The sequence below is a fragment of the Nerophis lumbriciformis genome, linkage group LG13, assembly GCF_033978685.3.
Source record: "Nerophis lumbriciformis linkage group LG13, RoL_Nlum_v2.1, whole genome shotgun sequence".
Classification (NCBI taxonomy): Eukaryota; Metazoa; Chordata; class Actinopteri; order Syngnathiformes; family Syngnathidae; genus Nerophis; species Nerophis lumbriciformis.
Window position 1 is genome coordinate 866,737 of NC_084560.2, and position 26,671 is coordinate 893,407.

Genomic DNA, 26,671 nt, shown 5'->3' on the forward strand with positions numbered 1-26,671 from the left:
ATGTGCAGCCTTCACAATAAAACGACTCTCTAACTAACAAGTATGCATGTGCAGCCTTCACAATAAAGCAACTCTCTAACTAACAAGTATGCAAGTGCAGCCTTCACAATAAAACAACTCTCTAACTAACAAGTATGCATGTGCAGCCTTCACAATAAAACAACTCTCTAACTAACAAGTATGCATGTGCAGCCTTCACAATAAAACGACTCTCTAACTAACAAGTATGCATGTGCAGCCTTCACAATAAAACAACTCTCTAACTAACAAGTATGCATGTGCAGCCTTCACAATAAAACAACTCTCTAACTAACAAGTATGCATGTGCAGCCTTCACAATAAAACGACTCTCTAACTAACAAGTATGCATGTGCAGCCTTCACAATAAAACAACTCTGTAACTCACAAGTATGCATGTGCAGCCTCCACAATAAAACAACTCTCTAACTAACAAGTATGCATGTGCAGCCTTCACAATAAAAAAACTCTCTAACTCACAAGTATGCATGTGCAGCCTTCACAATAAAACAACTCTCTAACTAACAAGTATGCATGTGCAGCCTTCACAATAAAACAACTCTCTAACTAACAAGTATGCATGTGCAGCCTTCACAATAAAACAACTCTCTAACTAACAAGTATGCATGTGCAGCCTTCACAATAAAACAACTCTCTAATTAACAAGTATGCATGTGCAGCCTTCACAATAAAACAACTCTCTAACTAACAAGTATGTGTGTGCAGCCTTCACAATAAAACAACTCTCTAACTAACAAGTATGCGTGTGCAGCCTTCACAATAAAACAACTCTCTTACTAACAAGTATGCATGTGCAGCCTTCACAATAAAACAACTCTTTTACTAACAAGTATGCATGTGCAGCCTTCACAATAAAGCAACTCTCTAACAAACAAGTATGCATGTGCAGCCTTCACAATAAAACAACTCTCTAACTAACAAGTATGCATGTGCAGCCTTCACAATAAAACAACTCTCTAACTAACAAGTATGCATGTGCAGCCTTCACATTAAAACAACTCTCTAACTAACAAGTATGCATGTGCAGCCTTCACAATAAAACGACTCTCTAACTAACAAGTATGCATGTGCAGCCTTCACAATAAAACAACTCTCTAACAACTATGCATGTGCAGCCTTCACAATAAAACAACTCTCTAACTAACAAGTATGCATGTGCAGCCTTCACAATAAAACGACTCTCTAACTAACAAGCATGCATGTGCAGCCTTCACAATAAAACAACTCTCTAACTAACAAGTATGCATTTGCAGCCTTCACAATAAAACAACTCTCTAACTAACAAGTATGCATGTGCAGCCTTCACAATAAAACAACTCTCTAACTAACAAGTATGCATGTGCAGCCTTCACAATAAAACAACTCTCTAACTAACAAGTATGCATGTGCAGCCTTCACAATAAAACAACTCTCTAACAATTATCCATGTGCAGCCTTCACAATAAAACAACTCTCTAACTAACAAGTATGCATGTACAGCCTTCACAATAAAAAACTCTCTAAAAATTATGCATGTGCAGCCTTCACAATAAAACAACTCTCTAACTAACAAGTATGCATGTGCAGCCTTCACAATAAAACGACTCTCTAACTAACAAGTGTGCATGTGCAGCCTTCACAATAAAACAACTCTCTAACTAACGAGTATGCATGTGCAGCCTTCACAATAAAACAACTCTCTAACTAACGAGTATGCATGTGCAGCGTTCACAATAAAATGACTCTCTAACTAACGAGTATGCATGTGCAGCCTTCACAATAAAACGACTCTCTAACTAACAAGTATGCATGTGCAGCCTTCACAATAAAACAACTCTCTAACTAAAAAGTATGCATGTGCAGCCTTCACAATAAAACAACTCTCTAACTAACAAGTATGCATGTGCAAAAAAGGACATATTTGCCTTTCAAGGACATTTGTGGTGATTTGGCTAAACATGCTAACGCAGGACAGTTCAAGCACATAGTGAAGAGGGCCACAGTTCCAGGGGCCCAAAGGTTTAGGGGCCCAAGGGCCGGGCATCAAGGTGGGGATGTTGTCAGAAAGCGTGTCTGCAGGTTATATTCCTTTGAAACTGTGTGTACTTCATTGCAAAGTCAACACATGGGCTTTTACGCGCCACTGTCAATAAGTTGATCATTCTGCGTGTGCAGATAGTTAACAGTTTGAAGAAACAGATGTTTTGTTGAGGATTGATGTTCCTTCTTTGGAATTATTTGTCTTTATTTCTTATTTCTTTACACTTCTTCCTTCATTTAGGTTTGTAAGATAAAAAATATAACTAAAATAAACAAAACAAAAGTAGACAAAAAAATAACACAATTACAAAAGACATCACAAAGTCAACAATTTCAATACAACACAAAGTAAATATATTTATGCACAATATCTACTTCCAAATAGTTTGACCAAGTTAAGTGAGGAAGATCACACTCGGGGATTTGTACCGTTGTTGTTTGTCTGGATCAATGTGTCCGTCACCTAAAAGGTCCCACAGGAAACAATGACTTGAGCATTTGTTTGGAGTAGAACATTTATACTTTCTTGTCCAGTTGTTGTTATAAGTCCGATTTTTGCAATTTACTTTGACTTTGGGTTGAGTCTCAACTGTTGTTTCATTGTGACACATTCCTGGCTGTGGCCCCCTGTGGGCTGACGGGAGTACTGCACACATGATCCCCCCTGCTTGGGATGCTTGCATCAAGACTATTGGGGTGATGTTCCAAGTGAGAAGCTTTGGCAAGCCTGATGTGGCCCACGGGCCGCCAGTTTTATAGGTCCGTCCTATAAGTAGAGTGGGTTTTCAGTGCATTGAGCTGTGCGAGAAATTTCAAGTCAAATCCGATTTATGGGTTTGATAACAGCGTCATTATGTGGTGAATTTGTCATAAAAAATAAACAAAGCATGTTTTGCTAGCGCTGTCAAATGATTCGTATTCTTAAACAGATTAATCACATTTTGAATGTGGATTAATCAGAGAACATTTCCCATCCTAGCAATGATAGTAGTCCACAGGTGCGTGTTTTGCCCATAAGCCTGGAAGTCGCTCCACTCGGCATCACGGAACAGGGTCAACATCCCAGGTGTCTTTGACGAAAGAATTTCAAGCCTTTCGCTGTGATGGTCTCACTGGGGTGTGATTAAGGGCTCTAGAAATAAACTTTGATTGATTGATTGATTGATCCCGCCAAAGCCATCGCAGAGGGAGGGATAAGGATTGCTTTTGCCGGGTCAGACAAGTGACTGGCGGCGACAACATGTTAATAATCACTTGTGGACAGTCAGAGTCTAGTCTAGTCTAGTCTAGAGAGAGCGGAGACAACATGTTAATAATCACTTGTGGACAGTCAGAGTCTAGTCTAGTCTAGTCTAGTCTAGTCTAGTCTAGAGAGAGCGGAGACAACATGTTAATAATCACTTGTGGACAGTCAGAGTCTAGTCTAGTCTAGTCTAGTCTAGTCTAGTCTAGAGAGAGCGGAGACAACATGTTAATAATCACTTGTGGACAGTCAGAGTCTAGTCTAGTCTAGTCTAGTCTAGTCTAGTCTAGAGAGAGCGGAGACAACATGTTAATAATCACTTGTGGACAGTCAGAGTCTAGTCTAGTCTAGTCTAGTCTAGTCTAGAGAGAGCGGAGACAACATGTTAATAACCACTTGAGGACAGTCAGAGTCTAGTCTAGTCTAGTCTAGTCTAGAGTGAGCAGAGACAACATGTTAATAATCACTTGAGGACAGTCAGAGTCTAGTCTAGTCTAGTCTAGTCTAGAGAGAGCGGAGACAACATGTTAATAATCACTTGTGGACAGTCAGAGTCTAGTCTAGTCTAGTCTAGTCTAGTCTAGTCTAGAGAGAGCAGAGACAACATGTTAATAACCACTTGAGGACAGTCAGAGTCTAGTCTAGTCTAGTCTAGTCTAGAGAGAGCGGAGACAACATGTTAATAATCACTTGTGGACAGTCAGAGTCTAGTCTAGTCTAGTCTAGTCTAGTCTAGTCTAGTCTAGTCTAGAGAGAGCGGAGACAACATGTTAATAACCACTTGAGGACAGTCAGAGTCTAGTCTAGTCTAGTCTAGTCTAGTCTAGTCTAGAGAGAGCGGAGACAACATGTTAATAATCACTTGTGGACAGTCAGAGTCTAGTCTAGTCTCGTCTAGTCTAGTCTAGAGAGAGCGGAGACAACATGTTAATAACCACTTGAGGACAGTCAGAGTCTAGTCTAGTCTAGTCTAGTCTAGTCTAGAGAGAGCGGAGACAACATGTTAATAACCACTTGAGGACAGTCAGAGTCTAGTCTAGTCTAGTCTAGTCTAGAGTGAGCAGAGACAACATGTTAATAATCACTTGAGGACAGTCAGAGTCTAGTCTAGTCTAGTCTAGTCTAGTCTAGAGAGAGCGGAGACAACATGTTAATAACCACTTGAGGACAGTCAGAGTCTAGTCTAGTCTAGTCTAGTCTAGTCTAGTCTAGTCTAGTCTAGAGAGAGCGGAGACAACATGTTAATAACCACTTGAGGACAGTCAGAGTCTAGTCTAGTCTAGTCTAGTCTAGTCTAGAGAGAGCAGAGACAACATGTTAATAATCACTTGAGGACAGTCAGAGTCTAGTCTAGTCTAGTCTAGTCTAGTCTAGAGAGAGCGGAGACAACATGTTAATAACCACTTGAGGACAGTCAGAGTCTAGTCTAGTCTAGTCTAGTCTAGTCTAGAGAGAGCGGAGACAACATGTTAATAATCACTTGTGGACAGTCAGAGTCTAGTCTAGTCTAGTCTAGTCTAGAGTGAGCAGAGACAACATGTTAATAATCACTTGAGGACAGTCAGAGTCTAGTCTAGTCTAGTCTAGTCTAGAGAGAGCGGAGACAACATGTTAATAATCACTTGTGGACAGTCAGAGTCTAGTCTAGTCTAGTCTAGTCTAGTCTAGTCTAGAGAGAGCAGAGACAACATGTTAATAACCACTTGAGGACAGTCAGAGTCTAGTCTAGTCTAGTCTAGTCTAGAGAGAGCGGAGACAACATGTTAATAATCACTTGTGGACAGTCAGAGTCTAGTCTAGTCTAGTCTAGTCTAGTCTAGAGAGAGCGGAGACAACATGTTAATAATCACTTGTGGACAGTCAGAGTCTAGTCTAGTCTAGTCTAGTCTAGTCTAGTCTAGTCTAGAGAGAGCGGAGACAACATGTTAATAACCACTTGAGGACAGTCAGAGTCTAGTCTAGTCTAGTCTAGTCTAGTCTAGAGAGAGCGGAGACAACATGTTAATAACCACTTGAGGACAGTCAGAGTCTAGTCTAGTCTAGTCTAGTCTAGTCTAGAGAGAGCGGAGACAACATGTTAATAACCACTTGAGGACAGTCAGAGTCTAGTCTAGTCTAGTCTAGTCTAGTCTAGAGAGAGCGGAGACAACATGTTAATAACCACTTGAGGACAGTCAGAGTCTAGTCTAGTCTAGTCTAGTCTAGAGTGAGCAGAGACAACATGTTAATAATCACTTGAGGACAGTCAGAGTCTAGTCTAGTCTAGTCTAGTCTAGTCTAGTCTAGAGAGAGCGGAGACAACATGTTAATAACCACTTGAGGACAGTCAGAGTCTAGTCTAGTCTAGTCTAGTCTAGTCTAGAGAGAGCGGAGACAACATGTTAATAACCACTTGAGGACAGTCAGAGTCTAGTCTAGTCTAGTCTAGTCTAGTCTAGAGAGAGCAGAGACAACATGTTAATAATCACTTGAGGACAGTCAGAGTCTAGTCTAGTCTAGTCTAGTCTAGTCTAGAGAGAGCGGAGACAACATGTTAATAACCACTTGAGGACAGTCAGAGTCTAGTCTAGTCTAGTCTAGTCTAGTCTAGAGAGAGCGGAGACAACATGTTAATAACCACTTGAGGACAGTCAGAGTCTAGTCTAGTCTAGTCTAGTCTAGTCTAGTCTAGAGAGAGCAGAGACAACATGTTAATAATCACTTGTGGACAGTCAGAGTCTAGTCCAGTCTAGTCTAGTCTAGTCTAGAGAGAGCAGAGACAACATGTTAATAATCACTTGTGGACAGTCAGAGTCTAGTCTAGTCTAGTCTAGTCTAGTCTAGAGAGAGCGGAGACAACATGTTAATAATCACTTGAGGACAGTCAGAGTCTAGTCTAGTCTAGTCTAGTCTAGAGAGAGCAGAGACAACATGTTAATAATCACTTGAGGACAGTCAGAGTCTAGTCTAGTCTAGTCTAGTCTAGAGAGGGCGGAGACAACATGTTAATAATCACTTGTGGACAGTCAGAGTCTAGTCTAGTCTAGTCTAGTCTAGAGAGGGCGGAGACAACATGTTAATAATCACTTGTGGACAGTCAGAGTCTAGTCTAGTCTAGTCTAGTCTAGAGAGAGCGGAGACAACATGTTAATAATCACTTGTGGACAGTCAGAGTCTAGTCCAGTCTTGTCTAGTCTAGTCTAGTCTAGTCTAGTCTAGTCTAGTCCAGAGAGAGCGGAGACAACATGTAAATAATCACTTGTGGACAGTCAGAGTCTAGTCTAGTGAGTCATTGAAATGAAGGTGATGCACAAGAAAATTCAAAAAGTAAGCGATGAGATAAAAACAAATCATCTTCTGATGAAAGTATGAATAATTTGAGCTCAAAGAACTTGAAGCAAAGTCAAGTTGATTCACTTCATTTGTAACATTTCCAGGTGTGCTCCTCAGTCTGTGTGAAGAACTGCAAGTTGGCTTGGACATTTTTAGAAATCTAACAGAAATATTGAAAATGTTTCCAACTGTCAGTTTTATCAGCGTATTCTTTTTCAAAAGTGTAGTTTTCTTTCTTGACTCCAACATGCAACCACTGAAGATGAACATGAAGATGAAGATGAAGATGCAAGGGACTTACTTTATCAGCAGAAAACAAACACTAGTGCAGCTAGAGAGTGCACACAAAACAGACAACAGTGCAGGTAGGGAGTGCACACAAAACAGAAACTAGTGCAGCTCTGGAGTGCACACAAAACAAAAACTTGTTCAATTCGGGAGTGCACACAAAACAAAAAATAGTGCAGCTCCGGAGTGCACACAAAACAGAAACTAGTGCAGCTAGGGAGTGCACAGAAAAGAGAAAATAGTGCAGCTACGGAGTGGACACAAAATAAAAACTGGTGCAGCATGGGAGCGCACACAAAACAAACGCAAACGCAGCTAAAGAGTGCACACAAAACATAAACTACTGCAGCTAGAGAGTGCACACAAAACAGAAAACAGTGCAGGTAGGGAGTGGACACAAAACAAAAACTGGTGCAGCTAGGGAGTGCACACATAACAGACACTAGTGCAGCTAGAGAGTGCACACAAAACAGGAACTAGTGCAGTTAGGGACTGCACACAAAGCAGAAACTAGTGCAATTAGGGAGAGCACACAAAACCGAAACTAGTGCAGTTAGAGAGTGCACACAAAACAGACTCTAGTGCAGCTAGAAATGGCACACAAAACAGAAAATAGTGCAGGTAGGGAGTGGACACAAAACAAAATCTGGTGCAACTAGGGAGTGCACACAAAACAGAAACTAGTGCATCTAGGGAGTACACACAAAACAAATGCTAGTGCAGCTAAAGAGTGCACACAAGCAGAAACTAGTGCAGCTAGGGAGTGCACACAAAACAGACTCTAGTACAGCTAGAAAGGGCACACAAAACAGAAAATAGTGCAGGTAGGGAGTGGACACAAAACAAAATCTGGTGCAACTAGGGAGTGCACACAAAACAGAAACTAGTGCAGTTAGAGAGTGCACACAAAACAGACTCTAGTACAGCTAGAAAGGGCACACAAAACAGAAAATAGTGCAGGTAGGGAGTGGACACAAAACAAAATCTGGTGCAACTAGGGAGTGCACACAAAACAGAAACTAGTGCATCTAGGGAGTACACACAAAACAAATGCTAGTGCAGCTAAAGAGTGCACACAAGCAGAAACTAGTGCAGCTAGGGAGTGCACACAAAACAGGAACTAGTGCAGTTAGGGAGTGCACACAACAACAAATGCTAGTGCAGCTAGGGAGTGCACACAAACAGAAAGTAGTGCATCCAGGGAGTGCACAGAACGCTAACTTAAAGCAAAGATCATTATCCAGGATAGCTAATTAATTGTGTTCATGAGTTGACTTATGAAATATGTCCCAGGTGTACTGACTTAGACATTAGTTGGGTGTTGGAGTGAAGATGTAGTTTGTGTGATCAGATGCTGCTGGCCTGACACTAAATAGATGAGTTGAAATGTGCTAAACACCTTCTAGTAATAAATGGACCAGCGACATCATACCAATGTTTTGCTAGCGGTCCCAGAATGTGTTTGTATACATTATTGAAGAAGAACTCTTACGATACATGAAACATTTATTTATTATTGCAATCAGAGAAGAATGTTGTCATTAAATGTTGAACATTATCGTTAGTTTTAGAGCCAAAATACGTCCATTCTCTCTTCTGTCTTCTGCTTGGAGGCGCTCCGTGTGTGTGTGTGTTGACTCTCATTTTACCATCAAGTTCAATCAATCAATCAATCAATCTTTATTTATATAGCCCTAAATCACAAGTGTCTCAAAGGGCTGCACAAGCCACAACGACATCCTCGGTACAAAGCCCACATACGGGCAAGGAAAAACTCACCCCATTGGGACGTCGATGTGAATGACTATGAGAAACCTTGGAGAGGACCGCATATGATCAAACTTTCTTGTTCTTGTCAAAAGTCTAGCAGCCGCATTTTGTACCAATTGTAATCTTTTAATGCTAGACATAGGGAGACCCGAAAATAATACGTTACAGTAGTCGAGACGAGACGTAACGAACGCATGAATAATGATCTCAGCGTCGCTAGTGGATAAAATAGAACGAATTTTAGCGATATTACGGAGATGAAAGAAGGCCGTTTTAGTAACACTCTTAATGTGTGACTCAAAGGAGAGAGTTGGGTGGAAGATAATACCCAGATTCTTTACTGATTCGCCTTGTGTAATTGTTTGGTTGTCAAATGTTAAGGTGGTATTATTAAATAAATGTCGGTGTTTAGCAGGACCGATAATCAGCATTTCCGTTTTCTTGGCGTTGAGTTGCAAGAAGTTAGCGGACATCCATTGTTTAATTTCATTAAGACACGCCTCCAGCTGACTACAATCCGGCGTGTTGGTCAGCTTTAGGGGCATGTAGAGTTGGCTGTCATCAGCATAACAATGAAAGCTAACACCGTATTTGCGTATGATGTCGCCTAGCGGCAGCATGTAAATACTAAAGAGTGCAGGGCCAAGAACCGAACCCTGAGGAACTCCACACGTTACCTTAACATAGTCCGAGGTCACATTATTATGGGAGACGCATTGCATCCTGTCAGTAAGATAAGAGTTAAACCACGACAAAGCTAAGTCTGACATACCAATACGTGTTTTGATCCGCTCTAATAAAATATTATGATCGACGGTATCGAAAGCAGCGCTAAGATCAAGAAGCAGCAACATAGATGACATCCATGGTTAGCAGTAGATCATTAGTCATTTTTGCGAGGGCTGTCTCCGTAGAGTGATTTGTCCTGAAACCGGATTGAAAAGGTTCACAGAGATTGTTAGACACTAAGTGTTCATTTAGCTGCTGTGCGACAATTTTTTTCGAGGATTTTCGAAATAAAGGGAAGGTGGGACACCGGTCGGTAGTTTACCATGAGGTCAGGATCAAGGTTAGGTCTTTTGAGCAGAGGATGAATAACCGCTTTCTTGAATGCTAGGGGAACAGTGCCAGAGGAAAGTGATAAGTTTATAATATTTAGCACTGATGGACCTAATAATACAAAAAGCTCCTTGATAAGTTTCCCAGGAAGTGGGTCAAGTAAACATGTTGTTTGTTTTATCCCACTTACACGCTGTAATAGTTCCTCTAATGTTATTTCATCAAAAAGAGAGAGACTATTTTGTATTGCAGTATCCGTCGTAGATACAGTTGTATCTGTGTTAATAGAACCCAGTTGTAGCTGGGATGCGTTGTCTTTAATCTCCTTTCTAATGAGTTCAATTTTCTTATTAAAGAAATTCATAAAGTCATCTGCCAAGTGGGTGGAGCTATTGGGAGGAGTCCCTTGTTGGGTTAGCGATGCTACTGTACTAAACAAAAATTTAGGGTCGTTTTTGTTGAGGCGGATGAGATTTGAGTAATATTTAGCTTTAGCTAAGGTAAGCATGCGTTTATACGATATTAAACTATCACTCCATGCTTGATGGAAAACCTCAAGCTTGGTCGCGCGCCATTCGCCAAGTTCACCTCTCCCATGTACACCAAAAAAACAAAAAGTACCTTTATTCTTTTTCTTTAAGTAATTGTACAGCCCAAGAAGGACAAATCCTGAAATGTGCAGTTTAATTTTTAATGCTTGAACTTGATTGCTTCTCAGGAATGTTCTGTAGGCAAGTCACACTCTCTCACTTTACTTTTCATACACTCAATTGATTCTAATGTTTGGCCTCAAGCTTCCATAGTGAATGATTTCAACCTTGAAGGCTCATTACTGTGGAGGATTTATTTTGAAGGCAACCTCATTTCATGAAAAACTATTGCTTTTTTTTACTGAACTCCTACTTCCAATTACAAAGCAAACCTTTTTTTTTTTTTAAGCTGCTTGTCTTATAACTTGTAATTTCACTTTTGATAGCAAACCCTGCTTCTCTAATAGGAATGCACACACACACACACACTCACACACTCACACACTCACACACACTCACACTGTCATGTCTGTGTGATCATGTTTTGTTTTAGTCATGTTCGGTTTTGTTTTTGGACTTTTTGTGCACTTTTGTTTGTTTTGTCACCATAGCAAACCATTAGTTTTCACCTGTCACGCCACGCACCTGTTTCACGTTTTGAGTCGCGCACCTGTTTTCACTAATCATGTCTGTAGTATTTAAGTTCATTGTTTTCAGTTTGTCTTTCTGGCGACATCTGCATTTTATGCTCCACACACTCTTCATCCTCTTAGATCCTGCTTCATGTCCCATGCCAAAGTAAGTTTTTGTTCCATGTTTATAATCTTTTTGGTTTCATAGTTTGTTCTTCGCCATTGTGCGCGCCTTTTGTTTACTTCTTTTTGTTTTAGTAATTATAAAATAAAATATGTACTCACATTCCCGTCTCGCCCGAGCCAACTTTCCGTTGCCTTCCGGAAAAGCAAATACCAAGGACCAAGTCCTGACACACACACACACACATACACACACTGGCAAAGAGACACCATCAGTAATTAGTGAGTCAGTTTGTCAGCACTGACATATACGAGATCATGATAGCGATAAAAATTATTGCTGCCATTGATTTTACTCTCCAATTTAGTGGCGTCAACAAGGGATCTAATCAGGGGGTTTTTATTTACCAAGTGAAAGCAATTACAATTACAATCATTTTTACACCTGCTTGATAATGACTTGCACCTTTGACACGCATCAGGACACTTTCTTCTACTGTCATCAATACTGCATGAAACCCATATTTATATATATATATATATATATATATATATATATATATATATATATATATATATATATATATATATATATATATATATATATATATATATATATGTCTTAATAAGGTTATCCAAAAAATAGTGCTCGATACCGTAGTAGAGCGCAATATATGTATGTGTGGGGAAAAAAATCACAAGACTATTTCATCTCTACAGGCCTGTTTCATGAGGGGTTCCCTCAATCATCAGGAGATTTTAATGGGAGCATTCGCATACCATGGTTTATATAGGGCACAGAGTGGGTGGGTACAGGCTGGCCTAGGGGCGTGGTGATTGGCTCATGTGTTACCTAGGAGGTGTTTCCGTCTATGGCGGCATGCTGTTACAATTTCGCTGCGCTTGTTGAGGGATGACAGGTCTGGACGGTAAATAATAAACAGTTTCTCTTTCAAGCATAGGTTGCATCTTTTATTACCACTATTGTAAGGTGTGCTGGATGCAAGAATTTGCCTTGTTATTGAATATTCAACATTATTGTCTTTGAGGTCCCAAATGTGTTTGCTGAGTTCTGTGGTATTTCGCAGGTTTCTGTTCTTGAAAGAAGCCTTGTGATTGTTCCATCTGGTTTTGAATTCTCCCTCGGTTAATCCTACATATGTGTCGGATGTGTTAATGTCCTTGCGTGTTACCTTAGATTGGTAGACAACTGATGTTTGTAAGCACCCCCCGTTGAGAGGGCAATCAGGTTTCTTTCGACAGTTACAGCCTTTGTTGGTTTTGGAGTCGCTACTAATAAAGTACTAACTATATGTGGGTCAACAGTATACATACAGCAATGTTAATATTTGCTTACATGTCCCTTGGCAAGTTGACCTGCAATAAGGCGCTTTTGGTAGCCATCCACAAGCTTCTGCTTGACCACTTGACCACTAAATTGCTGCACTTCAGCTAAATGTGTTGACATGGACTTGTTTCTTCAGCATTGTCCACACCTTTAAGTCAGGACTTTGGGAAGGCCATTCTAAAACCTTCATTCTAGCCTGATTTAGCCATTCCTTTACCACTTTTGAGGTGTGTTTGGGGTCATTGTCCTGTTGGAACACCCAACTGCGCCCAAGACCCAACCTCCGGGCTGATGATTTTAGCTTGTCCTGAACAATTTGGAGCTAATCCTCCTTTACACAAAAGGGTTGTTTCTTTCTGTTTTTAATATTCTGGTTCCTACATTATATATCAATATATATCAATACAGTCTGCAAGGGATACAGTCCCCCCCCACCCCCCCCCCCGGTCTGTGGGACAAATTTTCAAGCGTTGACCGGTCCGCAGCTACAAAAAGGTTGTGGACCACCGATTTAAATGATATATGACCAAGTCACAATTATTGACATTTAATGATGTTCCTTCAGAAGAAACCAAACAAAGATTTGATTTGAGTTGTGACATCAAGAAGCTATTTGGGAGTCAAACGTGAGTTAAAAAAGGCAAATGATTGACCTGCAATCCCAAACTTGTCACGACGAGGCTTCCGCAGCTTACTGCAGGGTCCTTCTCCCACATACTTGCCAACCTTGAGACCTCCGATTTCGGGAGGTGGGGGTGGAGGGGGGGGTGGTCGGGGGGGGCGTGTTTGGGGGCGTGGTTAAGAGGGGAGGAGTGTATTTACAGCTAGAATTCACCAAGTCAAGTATTTCATATATATATATATATATATAATATATATACAGTGGGGCAAAAAAGTATTTAGTCAGCCACCGATTGTGCAAGTTCTCCCACTTAAAATGATGACAGAGGTCTGTAATTTTCATCATAGGTACACTTCAACTGTGAGAGACAGAATGTGAAAAAAAAATCCAGGAATTCACATTGTAGGATTTTTAAAGAATTTATTTGTAAATGATGGTGGAAAATAAGTATTAGGTCAAGAACAAAAATTCAACTCAATAATTTGTAATATAACCTTTGTTGGCAATAACAGAGGTCAAGCGATTACTATAGGTCTTTACCAGGTTTGCACACACAGTAGCTGGTATTTTGGCCCATTCCTCCATGTAGATCTTCTCGAGAGCAGTGATGTTTTGTATTTAGTCAGCCACCGATTGTGCAAGTTCTCCCACTTAAAATGATGACAGAGGTCTGTAATTTTCATCATAGGTACACTTCAACTGTGAGAGACAGAATGTGAAAAAAAATCCAGGAATTCACATTGTAGGAATTTTAAAGAATTTATTTGTAAATTATGGTGTAAAATAAGTATTTGGTCGCTTCAAACAAGGAAGATCTCTGGCTCTCACAGACCTGTAACTTCTTCTTTAAGAAGCTCGTCTGTCCTCCACTCGTTACCTGTATTAATTAATGTCACCTGTTTGAACTTGTTATCTGTATAAAAGACACCTGTCCACAGCCTCAAACAGTCAGACTCCAAACTCCACTATGGCCAAGACCAAAGAGCTGTCGAAGGACACCAGGAAAATAATTGTAGACCTGCACCAGACTGTGAAGAGTGAATCTACAATAGGCAAGCAGCTTGGTGTGAAAAAATCAACTGTGGGAGCAATTATCAGAAAATGGAAGACATACAAGACCACTGATAATCTCCCTCGATCTGGGGCTCCACGCAAGATCTCATCCCGTGGGGTCAAAATGATCATGAGAACGGTGAGCAAAAATCCCAGAACCACACGGGGGGACCTGGTGAATGACCTGCAGAGAGCTGGGACCAAAGTAACAAAGGTTACCATCAGTAACACACTACGCCGACAGGGAATCAAATCCTGCAGGGCCAGACGTGTCCCCCTGCTTAAGCCAGTGCATGTCCAGGCCCGTCTGAAGTTTGCCAGAGAGCCCATGGATGATACAGCAGAGGATTGGGAGAATGTCATGTGGTCAGATGAAACCAAAATATAACTTTTTGGTATAAACTCAACTCGTTGTGTTTGGAGGAAGAAGAATACTGAGTTGCATCCCAAGAACACCATACCTACTGTGAAGTATGGAGGTGGAAACATCATGCTTTGGGGCTGTTTTTCTGTTAAGGGGACAGGCCAACTGATCAGTGTTAAGGAAAGGATGAATGGGGCCATGGATCGTGAGATTTTGAGCCAAAACCTCCTTCCATCAGTGAGAGCTTTGAAGATGAAACGTGGCTGGGTCTTCCAGCATGACAATGATCCCAAACACACCGCCCGGGCAACGAAGGAGTGGCTCCGTAAGAAGCATTTGAAAGTCCTGGAGTGGCCTAGCCAGTCTCCAGACCTCAACCCCATAGAAAATCTGTGGAGGGAGTTGAAAGTCCGTGTTGCTCGGCGACAGCCCCAAAACATCACTGCTCTCGAGAAGATCTACATGGAGGAATGGGCCAAAATACCAGCTACTGTGTGTGCAAACCTGGTAAAGACCTATTGTAATCGCTTGACCTCTGTTATTGCCAACAAAGGTTATATTACAAATTATTGAGTTGAATTTTTGTTCTTGACCTAATACTTATTTTCCACCATCATTTACAAATAAATTCTTTAAAAATCCTACAATGTGAATTCCTGGATTTTTTTTCTCACATTTTGTCTCCCACAGTTGAAGTGTACCTATGATGAAAATTACAGACCTCTGTCATCATTTTAAGTGGGAGAACTTGCACAATTGGTGGCTGACTAAATACTTTTTTTCCCCACTGTATATATATATAAATAAATAAGAGAAATACTTGAATTTCAGTGTTCATTTATTTACACATATACACACACATAACTCTCATCTACTCATTGTTGAGTTAAGGGTTGAATTGTCCATCCTTGTTCTATTCTCTGTCACTATTTTTCTAACCATGCTGAACACCCTCTCTGATGATGCATTCTGCTTCGTCTCTTTGTTGTGTGCGCAGTTGTGCACAGCACTCTCTAAAAGCCCTAGATGTTATTGTCACATATGCATGTACAGCAGATGGCAGTATTGTCCTGTTTAAGAGTGTCACAACATTGCTGTTTACGGCAGACAAACTGCTTTACGGCAGACGAAAAACGTGACTGCTGTTGTTGTGTGTTGTTGCCGCGCTGGGAGGACGTTAATGAAACTGCCTAACAATAAACCCACATAAGAAACCAAGAACTCGCCCTCCATCAAAGGATTATAAAAAACAGAAAAGGAGCCGACAGAACAACGTGCCTGATTGCACTCCAAGCTAAAGCAAATACTGAACATAGACTATGGACAAGGAAAAATTACTAACTGTGGCATGAACAAACAAAACTCAGGTGACAGACGCATCTAGCAAACACTTAGCATAAATTCCAAACAAGACATGAACCTACACAACTGTAGCATGAAGCAAACAAGACATGAACCTACACAACTGTAGCATGAAGCAAACAAGACATGAACCTACACAACTGTAGCATGAAGCAAACAAGGAAGACAGACGAGAAAGGTGAATAAATAGCTCAGTGATTAGTGGTTGACAGCAGGTGAGCGTGGGACCACTAACCACAGGCAGGTGGACCCAATTAATCCCCATGGTGACCAAAATAAACCCAGGAGTGCACAAACAGGAACTCAGGGAGTCCAAAACTAACAGAAAATAACAAAACATGATCCGAGCCACGGACCATGACAAAACCTTGAAGACGATATTGAAAGATGGCCCAGTAGATTTCACCAGCACAATTAAAAGTGCTCAAATGAACATATTAGTAAGGGTTAGGGTTAGGGTTAGGTTTGGGGTTAGGGTTATGGATAGGGGGTTAGGGTTAGAGGGTTAGGGTTACGATTAGGGTTAGGGTTATGGTTAGAGGGTTAGGGTTAGTGTTAGTGTTAGAGGGCTAGGGTTAGAGGGTTAGGGTTACAATTAGGGTTAGGGTTATGGTTAGAGGGTTAGGGTTAGTGTTAGTGTTAGAGGGTTAGGGTTAGGGTTAGGGTTAGGGTTAGGGTTATGGTTAGAGGGCTAGGGTTAGGGTTAGAGGGTTAGGGTTAGAGGGTTAGGTTTGGGGCTAGGGTTAGTGTTAGGGTTAGAGGGTTAGGGTTAGGGTTAGGGTTAGAGGGCTAGGGTTAGGGTTAGGGTTAGAGGGTTAGGTTTGGGGCTAGGGTTAGTGTTAGGGTTAGGGTTAGGGGGCTAGGGTTAGAGGGTTAGGGTTACAATTAGGGTTAGGGTTATGGTTAGAGGGTTAGGGTTAGTGTTAGTGTTAGAGGGTTAGGGTTAGGGTTAGGGTTAGGGTTAGGGTTATGGTTAGAGGGCTAGGGTTAGGGTTAGGGTTAGAGGGTTAGGGTTAGAGGGTTAGGTTTGGGGCTAGGGTTAGTGTTAGGGTTAGAGGGTTAGGGTTAGGGTTAGGGTTAGAGGGCTAGGGTTAGGGTTAGGGTTAGAGGGTTAGGGTTAGTGTTAGGGTTAGGGTTAGGGTTAGAGTTGGGGTTGGGGTTGGGGTTAGGGCTAGGGTTAGGGTTAGAGGGTTAGGGTTAGAGGGTTAGGTTTGGGGCTAGGGTTAGTGTTAGGGTTAGAGGGTTAGGGTTAGTGTTAGAGGGCTAGGGTTAGGGTTAGGGTTAGAGGGTTAGGGTTAGAGGGTTAGGTTTGGGGCTAGGGTTAGTGTTAGGGTTAGAGGGTTAGGGTTAGGGTTAGGGTTAGAGGGCTAGGGTTAGGGTTAGGGTTAGAGGGTTAGGGTTAGAGGGTTAGGTTTGGGGCTAGGGTTAGTGTTAGGGTTAGGGTTAGGGTTAGAGTTAGAGTTGGGGTTGGGGTTAGGGTTAGGGTTAGGGTTAGAGGGTTAGGGTTAGAGGGTTAGGTTTGGGGCTAGGGTTAGTGTTAGGGTTAGAGGGTTAGGGTTAGGGTTAGAGGGCTAGGGTTAGGGTTAGGGTTAGAGGGTTAGGGTTAGAGGGTTAGGGTTAGGGTTAGGGTTAGGGTTAGAGGGTTAGGTTTGGGGCTAGGGTTAGTGTTAGGGTTAGAGGGTTAGGGTTAGGGTTAGAGGGCTAGGGTTAGGGTTAGGGTTAGAGGGTTAGGGTTAGAGGGTTAGGTTTGGGGCTAGGGTTAGTGTTAGGGTTAGGGTTAGGGTTAGGGTTAGAGTTAGAGTTGGGGTTGGGGTTAGGGTTAGGGTTAGGGTTAGAGGGTTAGGGTTAGAGGGTTAGGTTTGGGGCTAGGGTTAGTGTTAGGGTTAAAGGGTTAGGGTTAGGGTTAGGGTTAGGGTTAGAGGGCTAGGGTTAGGGTTAGGGTTAGAGGGTTAGGGTTAGAGGGTTAGGTTTGGGGCTAGGGTTAGTGTTAGGGTTAGGGTTAGGGTTAGAGTTAGAGTTGGGGTTGGGGTTAGGGTTAGGGTTAGGGTTAGGGTTAGGGTTAGAGGGTTAGGTTTGGGGCTAGGGTTAGTGTTAGGGTTAGAGTTAGGGTTAGAGTTAGAGTTGGGGTTGGGGTTAGGGTTAGGGTTAGGGTTAGAGTCCATAGGCAGCCTGGTTGCAGGTGTGTCATCCACACACAGGTGTACTAACTCTCTTGAAGAAAAGATGGTTGAAGTGGATCATTTTTTTAGAAAACATTCATGATACTTTTGAGACGATAACTCAACTTTTGGAGAAATATTTATGTTCCCCAAAACTTGTTTTGATATGTTTAGTCATGATTATTTCTATACATTATTTTGTATTGTCTACATCTTCATATATCAGCAGGAAGTCGTTTCTCCACTTTTATTTCTTTTTTTAGTTTGTTTTGTTATGTTTCATTATTGATTTTATTTTATTTTATTTTATTTATTTTTAATATATATTTATTAATTTAATTATTTATCTATTAATTGTTTATTTATTTATATCAGCAGGGAGTCGGGTTTTTAATAGTCTAAATGGTCTAGTTCTTTGTCATGACACTTTAGTACATCAGGCCCCTGGTCTAGTTCTTTGTCATGACACTTTAGTACATCAGGCCCCTGGTCTAGTTCTTTGTCATGACACTTTAGTACATCAGGCCCCTGGTCTAGTTCTTTGTCATGACACTTTAGTACATCAGGCCCCTGGTCTAGTTCTTTGTCATGACACTTTAGTACATCAGGCCCCTGGTCTAGTTCTTTGTCATGACACTTTGGTACATCAGGCCCCTGGTCTAGTTCTTTGTCATGACACTTTAGTACATCAGGCCCCTGGTCTAGTTCTTTGTCATGACACTTTAATACATCAGGCCCCTGGTCTAGTTCTTTGTCATGACACTTTAGTACATCAGGCCCCTGGTCTAGTTCTTTGTCATGACACTTTAGTACATCAGGCCCCTGGTCTAGTTCTTTGTCATGACACTTTAGTACATCAGGCCCCTGGTCTAGTTCTTTGTCATGACACTTTAGTACATCAGGCCCCTGGTCTAGTTCTTTGTCATGACACTTTAGTACATCAGGCCCCTGGTCTAGTTCTTTGTCATGACACTTTAGTACATCAGGCCCCTGGTCTAGTTCTTTGTCATGACACTTTAGTACATCAGGCCCCTGGTCTAGTTCTTTGTCATGACACTTTAGTACATCAGGCCCCTGGTCTAGTTCTTTGTCATGACACTTTAGTACATCAGGCCCCTGGTCTAGTTCTTTGTCATGACACTTTAGTACATCAGGCCCCTGGTCTAGTTCTTTGTCATGACACTTTAGTACATCAGGCCCCTGGTCTGGTTCTTTGTCATGACACTTTAGTACATCAGGCCCCTGGTCTGGTTCTTTGTCATGACACTTTTAAAAGTCAAAGATGGAGCATTTCCATATCTCTGTTCCCGGAGCGTTCCTCAGCCAAGGACTCACTCTGACCTCTCTTGGTCTGCTTAATCCTTTTAATTGTCAGTCCTGCAGTCCAGTCTGCTCTTCCTTGTCGTATAAAACATGTTTTTTATGTCCTCTCTTAATCGTCCATTCCAGACGCCCTGGAGCCTCGTGATATGCACATCTGCTTCTGTTCTTGCCACAGTACCAGCACAAACTAGAAGTCCAGTTTGGCCTGGACTAAACCATGAAGTCCTCTCACATACGTGACAACCATGTTCTACCACAGTTTGTACAAACCCCGTTTCCATATGAGTTGGGAAATGGTGTTAGATGTAAATATAAACGGAATACAATGATTTGCAAATCCTTTTCAAGCCATATTCAGTTGAATATGCTACAAAGACAACATATTTGATGTTCAAACTCATAAACTTTACTTTTTTTTTTGCAAATAATCATTAACTTTAGAATTTGATGGCAGCAACACGTGACAAAGAAGTTGGGAAAGGTGGCAATAAATACTGATAAAGTTGAGGAATGCTCATCAAACACTTATTTGGAACATCCCACAGGTGAACAGGCAAATTGGGAACAGGTGGGTGCCATGATTGGGTATAAAAGTAGATTCCATGAAATGCTCAGTCATTCACAAACAAGGATGGGGCGAGGGTCACCACTTTGTCAACAAATGCGCGAGCAAATTGTTGAACAGTTTAAGAAAAACCTTTCTCAAGCAGCTATTGCAAGGAATTTAGGGATTTCACCATCTACGCTCCGTAATATCATCAAAGGGTTCAGAGAATGTGGAGAAATCACTGCACGTAAGCAGCTAAGCCCGTGACCTTCCATCCCTCAGGCTGTACTGCATCAACAAGCGACATCAGTGTGTAAAGGATATCACCACATGGGCTCAGGAACACTTCAGAAACCCACTGTCAGTAACTACAGTTGGTGGCTACATCTGTAAGTGCAAGTTAAAACTCTCCTATGCAAGGCGAAAACCGTTTATCAACAACACCCAGAAACGCCATCAGCTTGGCTGGGCCTGAGTTCATCTAAGATGGACTGATACAAAGTGGAAAAGTGTTCTGTGGTCTGACGAGTCCACATTTCAAATTGTTTTTGGAAACTGTGGACGTCGTGTCCTCCGGACCAAAGAGGAAAAGAACCATCTGGATAGTTCTAGGAGCAAAGTGTAAAAGGCAGCATGTGTGATGGTATGGGGGTGTATTAGTGCCCAAGACATGGGTAACTTACACATCTGTGAAGGTGCCATTAATGCTGAAAGGTACATACAGGTTTCGGAGCAACATATGTTGCCATCCAAGCAACGTTACCATGGACGCCCCTGCTTATTTCAGCAAGACAATGCCAAGCCACGTGTTACATCAACGTGGCTTCATAGTAAAAGAGTGCGGGTACTAGACTGGCCTGCCTGTAGTCCAGACATTGAAAATGTGTGGCGCATTATGAAGCCTAAAATAGCAGAAGGGAGACCCCTGGACTGTTGAACAACTTAAGCTGTACATCAAGCAAGAATGGGAAAGAATTCCACCTGAGAAGCTTCAAAAATGTGTCTCCTCAGTTCCCAAACCTTTACTGAGTGTTGTTAAAAGGAAAGGCCATGTAACACAGTGGTGAACATGCCCTTTCCCAACTTCTTTGTCACATGTTGCAGCCATGAAATTCTAAGTTAATTATTATTTGCAAAAAAAAAAATGTTTATGAGTTTGAACATCAAATATGTTGTCTTTGTAGCATATTCAACTGAATATGGCTTGAAAAGGATTTGCAAATCATTGTATTCCATTTATATTTACATCTAACACAATTTCCCAACTCATATGGAAACGGGGTTTGTACAAGAGTGCCGGACTAAACCATGAAGTCCTCAAATGTTTGCATATGTGGATGTCAAAGTTGACCAACTTGTCAGATTATGTCCACAACCTTCTACTATCCAGGTGAGTGACATGATTTATCATCTAGAATTAACTTTCACCAACTCAGAGGCCATGCAGCTGCTCAATATGTCAATATAGCAGCATAAGCTAGTTAGCTCTCTGTGATCACGACTTTACTAAAAACAGTTTGTCTGTGTTAGCACTTATAATAACAATATAGTTCATATTCAGGTCACAACATGCATTGCTGGTGTTTTCAGAGAGTTTTCTGTGTACTGCATTGTTAGCCACCTCATACCTGCCATATTTTACCACTTAGAATGCATAAAAAGTCAAACATAGGTGTTGTTGTCTTACATAAGGATTGTGAATGATTCCAAAAACAAAAAACTGACGTGCACTTGAATGTTGACGACTTCCAACAGTTGTTGCTTTCCTCCAATGGGCCCCACAATAAATGTGAAATGATCAATCATACTAATTATAAATAAGTTATCACACAACTCTTATGCTTAAAGGCTGTTGCTCTAGTTATGATCTATTCTGTACTTTTTCTGCTTCGTGCAAGGGCACACAACTTGTTATCTTCCATGGCATGTGAGGAGTGGCCTCGCCGCGGATGTTTTCTGTCTTTCAGCCTTGCTAACAGCCAAGGATGAACCAACACCTCAACGAAGATAAATCATAACAACAGCAGACAGACAAAGCAGAGACAGGGCACAATCACAAGGACCCCAGCAAATTCTGTCACGTATTGTGCGTACTGAGCTGCTTGCATAATGTGTGACCCCTCCCTTTAGAAGCAGCCTCAGCATGTAACTAGGGAACTCCCAAACTAAATAAATAGGGGAGCGCGTGGACTGTTCCTCAGAGCGTGGGGGGGGACTTCAATGAGTGTGCAGCTCCATGCATTCTCCTCATGAGCTAAATTGAACTCTGTCTCTGCCTGATTCCTTGCTTCTTGTTCTGTCTAATAAGTGCTTAAACCTGACACATACAACAAGATATCATCTAGCAAACATAAGTGGAGAGACACCATCAACTAGGTTTATTTCAAGAAAGTGCAATTCAAGGAGCAGTAAGTAAAGTATGAGGCAGCAGTTAGCAGAGGTGTGGACTCGAGTCACATGACTTGGACTCGAGTCAGACTTGAGTCATGAATTTGATGACTTTAGACTCGACTTGACAAAATGTAAAAAGACTTGCAACTCGACTTAGACTTTAACATCAATGACTTGTGACTTCACTTGGACTTGAGCCTTTTGAATTGACATGACTTGACATGACTTGCTACTTTCCCCAAAACCCAAAGATGAAAAAGTTATTCGGGAGCGCTCCGTATTTTTCATTGTGTACTTGTCCATCAGCGTTGCGTGTGTCAGCTGGTGTGCTCTCAGTACAACAGCCAATCAAATTACATCTACTTTGTTTTCATCACACAGCATTCATCCAATCAAATTGCAGGACAACCAACGAAGAAGACATGTCCAAACCACACGCCAGTGAACACAAAATGATACCTAAAATCATTTTGTTTGTGTATAAAAATTACGAGGTGGTCAACACAAAACGGTTTGCAGTATGCAACACATGCGGTTCGAAAATGACTGATGGAGAGGCAACAACTTCCAACTTCGTCCGGCATTTGAAGTTGCACAAAGAACGGTAAGTTTTGAATGTAAGATAACGTTTAAGTAACGTGACTTTTATTTGCTGTGTAGTTAAATCAGTGAGGCTGTAAACTCACTGCTAACGTTATAACGTTATTGCAAACACGGGAATCTGTTGCAGTTCACTACCTTATTCATACTTTTTGTTCAGTGATTTTTTTCAAGCAGGGTTACGTTAGTCAATATATCACACGTAACGTTAGACGGCGGTCAGCAGCACCGCGTATTTTAGCCACCTAAAAAAAGACAAAAATAGTCAAATAAAGGTCAGTTAAAATGTATACTATATTATGAATATGTGTACAGTTTTAGCTAGCTTTCTGACATACTGTTGGTTGTTTACCTCAGTGGTCCCCAACCACCGGGCCGCGGCCCGGTACTGGTCCGTGGATCGATTGGTATCGGGCCGCACAAGAAATATATATATTTTTTTTTCTTTTTTTAATTAAATCAACATAAAAAACACAAGATACACTTACAAGTAGTGCACCAACCCAAAACAACTCTCTCCCCCCTTTTGTTCTGGGCATTGAACATGAAGACTCTTCCTTCACTGTTCCGAGTGGCCATGAGAGTCTTGGCAGTGCCTGCCTCCAGTGCTCCAGTGGAGCGAGTTTTCAGCCATGGTGGCATCATACTACGCCCCCATCGTGCACAAATGACTGACAGACTCTTGGCTAATTTGGTCTTTTGCAGATGCAATGCAGCATAGGGCCCTGACATATAAAAAGTACAACTTTTTTGTTATGTTCACGTATATGTCATGTTTTTTCAATGTTAACACTTTTGTACATTTGCACTTTATTTTTCAATGTGTTTGTTCTGTAAAGGAATGAGTTAATGTTTAAAATGACTGGTTAATAGTTATATTATAAAGTGCAATGTCAGCACAATTTTCTTTCCTGCAATTTAAAATGCACTTGTTTTAATAAATAAATACAGCGTTTGAAAAGCATACACAATCTGTGTTAATATATTAGTCTGTGGTTAAAAGGACTTGAAAGGACTCGAAACTCAAAATGCAGGACTTAGGACTTGACTTGAGACTTTCCAGTCTTGACTTTGGACTTGACTCGGGGCTTGCCTGTCTTGACTCGGGACTTGACTCGGACTTGAGGGCAAAGACTTGAGACTTACTTGTGACTTGCAAAACAATGACTTGGTCCCACCTCTGGCAGTTAGATGAGGGCTACAATTCCATATTGAGGGGCTTCCTTCAATCATATTGTGATATGAACTTTGTATTCTTTGTCTGCTAAAAAGTGAGTAGTTGAGTGTGAAGTCACATCTCTCCCTCCTCTGCCCACAGCCGTCGCCGTGTGAATGGTGCCGCTGCGAGCCCAACAACGAGGTGCACTGTGTGGTGTCCGACTGCGCCGTCCCGGAGTGCGTCAACCCCGTCTACGAGCCGGAGCAATGCTGCCCCATCTGTAAAAATGGTAAAGAATGATCATACTTTGATGTGCCTGGACATAGACTGACCATACCCAGGGCCAGTGGGGGATGTCAAGTACCATATTTCCTGGACTATAGACTGCACCAGTATATAAGTCACACCCACTACATTTTAGAAGAAAAACAATCTATATATTGGCCGCATCGGACTACAAGTCGCAGATATATACAGTGGTGGTGCAAAGTCTACACACACTTGTTAAGAACATCATGTCATGGCTGTCAATCATTTCTACAACTCTTATTTGTTTGTGATGTAGTGATTGGAGCACATACTTGTTGCTCACAAAAAACATTCATGAAGTTTGCTTCTTTTATGAATTTATTATGGCTCTACTGAAAATGTGAGGGTCAAAAGTATACATACGGCAATGTTAATATTTGCTTACATGTCCCTTGGCAAGTTGACCTGCAATAAGGCGCTTTTGGTAGCCATCCACAAGCTTCTGCTTGACCACTTGACCACTAAATTGCTGCACTTCAGCTAAATGTGTTGACATGGACTTATTTCTTCAGCATTGTCCACACCTTTAAGTCAGGACTAAAACCTTCATTCTAGCCTGATTTAGCCATTCCTTTACCACTTTTGAGGTGTGTTTGGGGTCATTGTCCTGTTGGAACACCCAACTGCGCCCAAGACCCAACCTCCGGGCTGATGATTTTAGCTTGTTCCTGGGATTAAAGGCCTCACCTTTTCTCCTCCAAACATATTGCTGGGTATTGTGGCCAAACAGATCCATTTTTGTTTCATCTGACATCACATGGACAAAGATAAGACCTTCTGGAGGAAAGTTCTGTGGTCAGACCAACACAATAAGGATGTCCTTTTACCAAGACTTGTGTTGGTTTCTAGAGCCAACACAAGTCTTGGTAAAAGGACATCCTTGGTGTGTTGGTTCCTAGAGCCAACACAAGTCTTGGTGGGACGGCGTGGCGAAGTTGGTAGAGTGGCCGTGCCAGCAATCGGAGTGTTGCTGGTTACTGGGGTTCAATCCCCACCTTCTACCATCCTAGTCACGTCCGTTGTGTCCTTGGGCAAGACACTTCACCCCTTGCTCCTGATGGCTGCTGGTTAGCGCCTTGCATGGCAGCTCCCGCCATCAGTGTGTGAATGTGTGTGTGAATGGGTGAATGTGGAAATACTGTCAAAGCGCTTTGAGTACCTTGAAGGTAGAAAAGCGCTATACAAGTATAACCCATTTATCATTTATTTATCATAAAAGGACATCCTTGGCGTGTTGGTTTCTAGAGCCAACACAAGTCTTGGTAAAAGGACATCCTTGGTGTGTTGGTTCCTAGAGCCAACACAAGTCTTGGTAAAAGGACATCCTTGGTGTGTTGGTTCCTAGAGCCAACACAAGTCTTGGTAAAAGGACATCCTTGGTGTGTTGGTTCCTAGAGCCAACACAAGTCTTGGTAAAAGGACATCCTTGGTGTTTTGGTTCCTAGAGCCAACACAAGTCTTGGTAAAAGGACATCCTTGGTGTGTTGGTTCCTAGAGCCAACACAAGTCTTGGTAAAAGGACATCCTTGGTGTTTTGGTTCCTAGAGCCAACACAAGTCTTGGTAAAAGGACATCCTTGGTGTGTTGGTTCCTAGAGCCAACACAAGTCTTGGTAAAAGGACATCCTTGGTGTGTTGGTTCCTGGAGCCAACAAGTCTTGGTAAAAGGACACCCTTGGTGTTTTGGTTCCTAGAGCCAACACAAGTCTTGGTAAAAGGACATCCTTGGTGTGTTGGTTCCTAGAGCCAACACAAGTCTTGGTAAAAGGACATCCTTGGTGTGTTGGTTCCTGGAGCCAACAAGTCTTGGTAAAAGGACATCCTTGGTGTTTTGGTTCCTAGAGCCAACACAAGTCTTGGTAAAAGGACATCCTTGGTGTGTTGGTTCCTAGAGCCAACACAAGTCTTGGTAAAAGGACATCCTTGGTGTGTTGGTTCCTAGAGCCAACACAAGTCTTGGTGGGACGGCGTGGCAAAGTTGGTAGAGTGGCCGTGCCAGCAATCGGAGGGTTGCTGGTTACTGGGGTTCAATCCCCACCTTCTACCATCCTAGTCACGTCCGTTGTGTCCTTGGGCAAGACACTTCACCCCTTGCTCCTGATGGCTGCTGGTTAGCGCCTTGCATGGCAGCTCCCGCCATCAGTGTGTGAATGTGTGTGTGAATGGGTGAATGTGGAAATACTGTCAAAGCGCTTTGAGTACCTTGAAGGTAGAAAAGCGCTATACAAGTATAACCCATTTATCATTTATTTATCATAAAAGGACATCCTTGGCGTGTTGGTTTCTAGAGCCAACACAAGTCTTGGTAAAAGGACATCCTTGGTGTGTTGGTTCCTAGAGCCAACACAAGTCTTGGTAAAAGGACATCCTTGGTGTTTTGGTTCCTAGAGCCAACACAAGTCTTGGTAAAAGAACATCCT

The 26,671-nt window shown here is 41.9% G+C and overlaps 1 protein-coding gene across 2 annotated transcripts in view; it reads left to right on the forward strand.

Annotated features, from left to right (window-relative positions):
* vwc2l (von Willebrand factor C domain containing 2 like) overlaps positions 1–26,671 on the forward strand; it is a 68,387-nt gene that overhangs the window by 20,332 nt on the left and 21,384 nt on the right. For both annotated transcript variants that reach the window (XM_061971828.2, XM_061971829.2), the window contains one exon: positions 24,103–24,232. In XM_061971828.2, the coding sequence (XP_061827812.1) occupies positions 24,103–24,232 (130 nt within the window). The remainder of the gene's footprint in view (positions 1–24,102; positions 24,233–26,671) is intronic.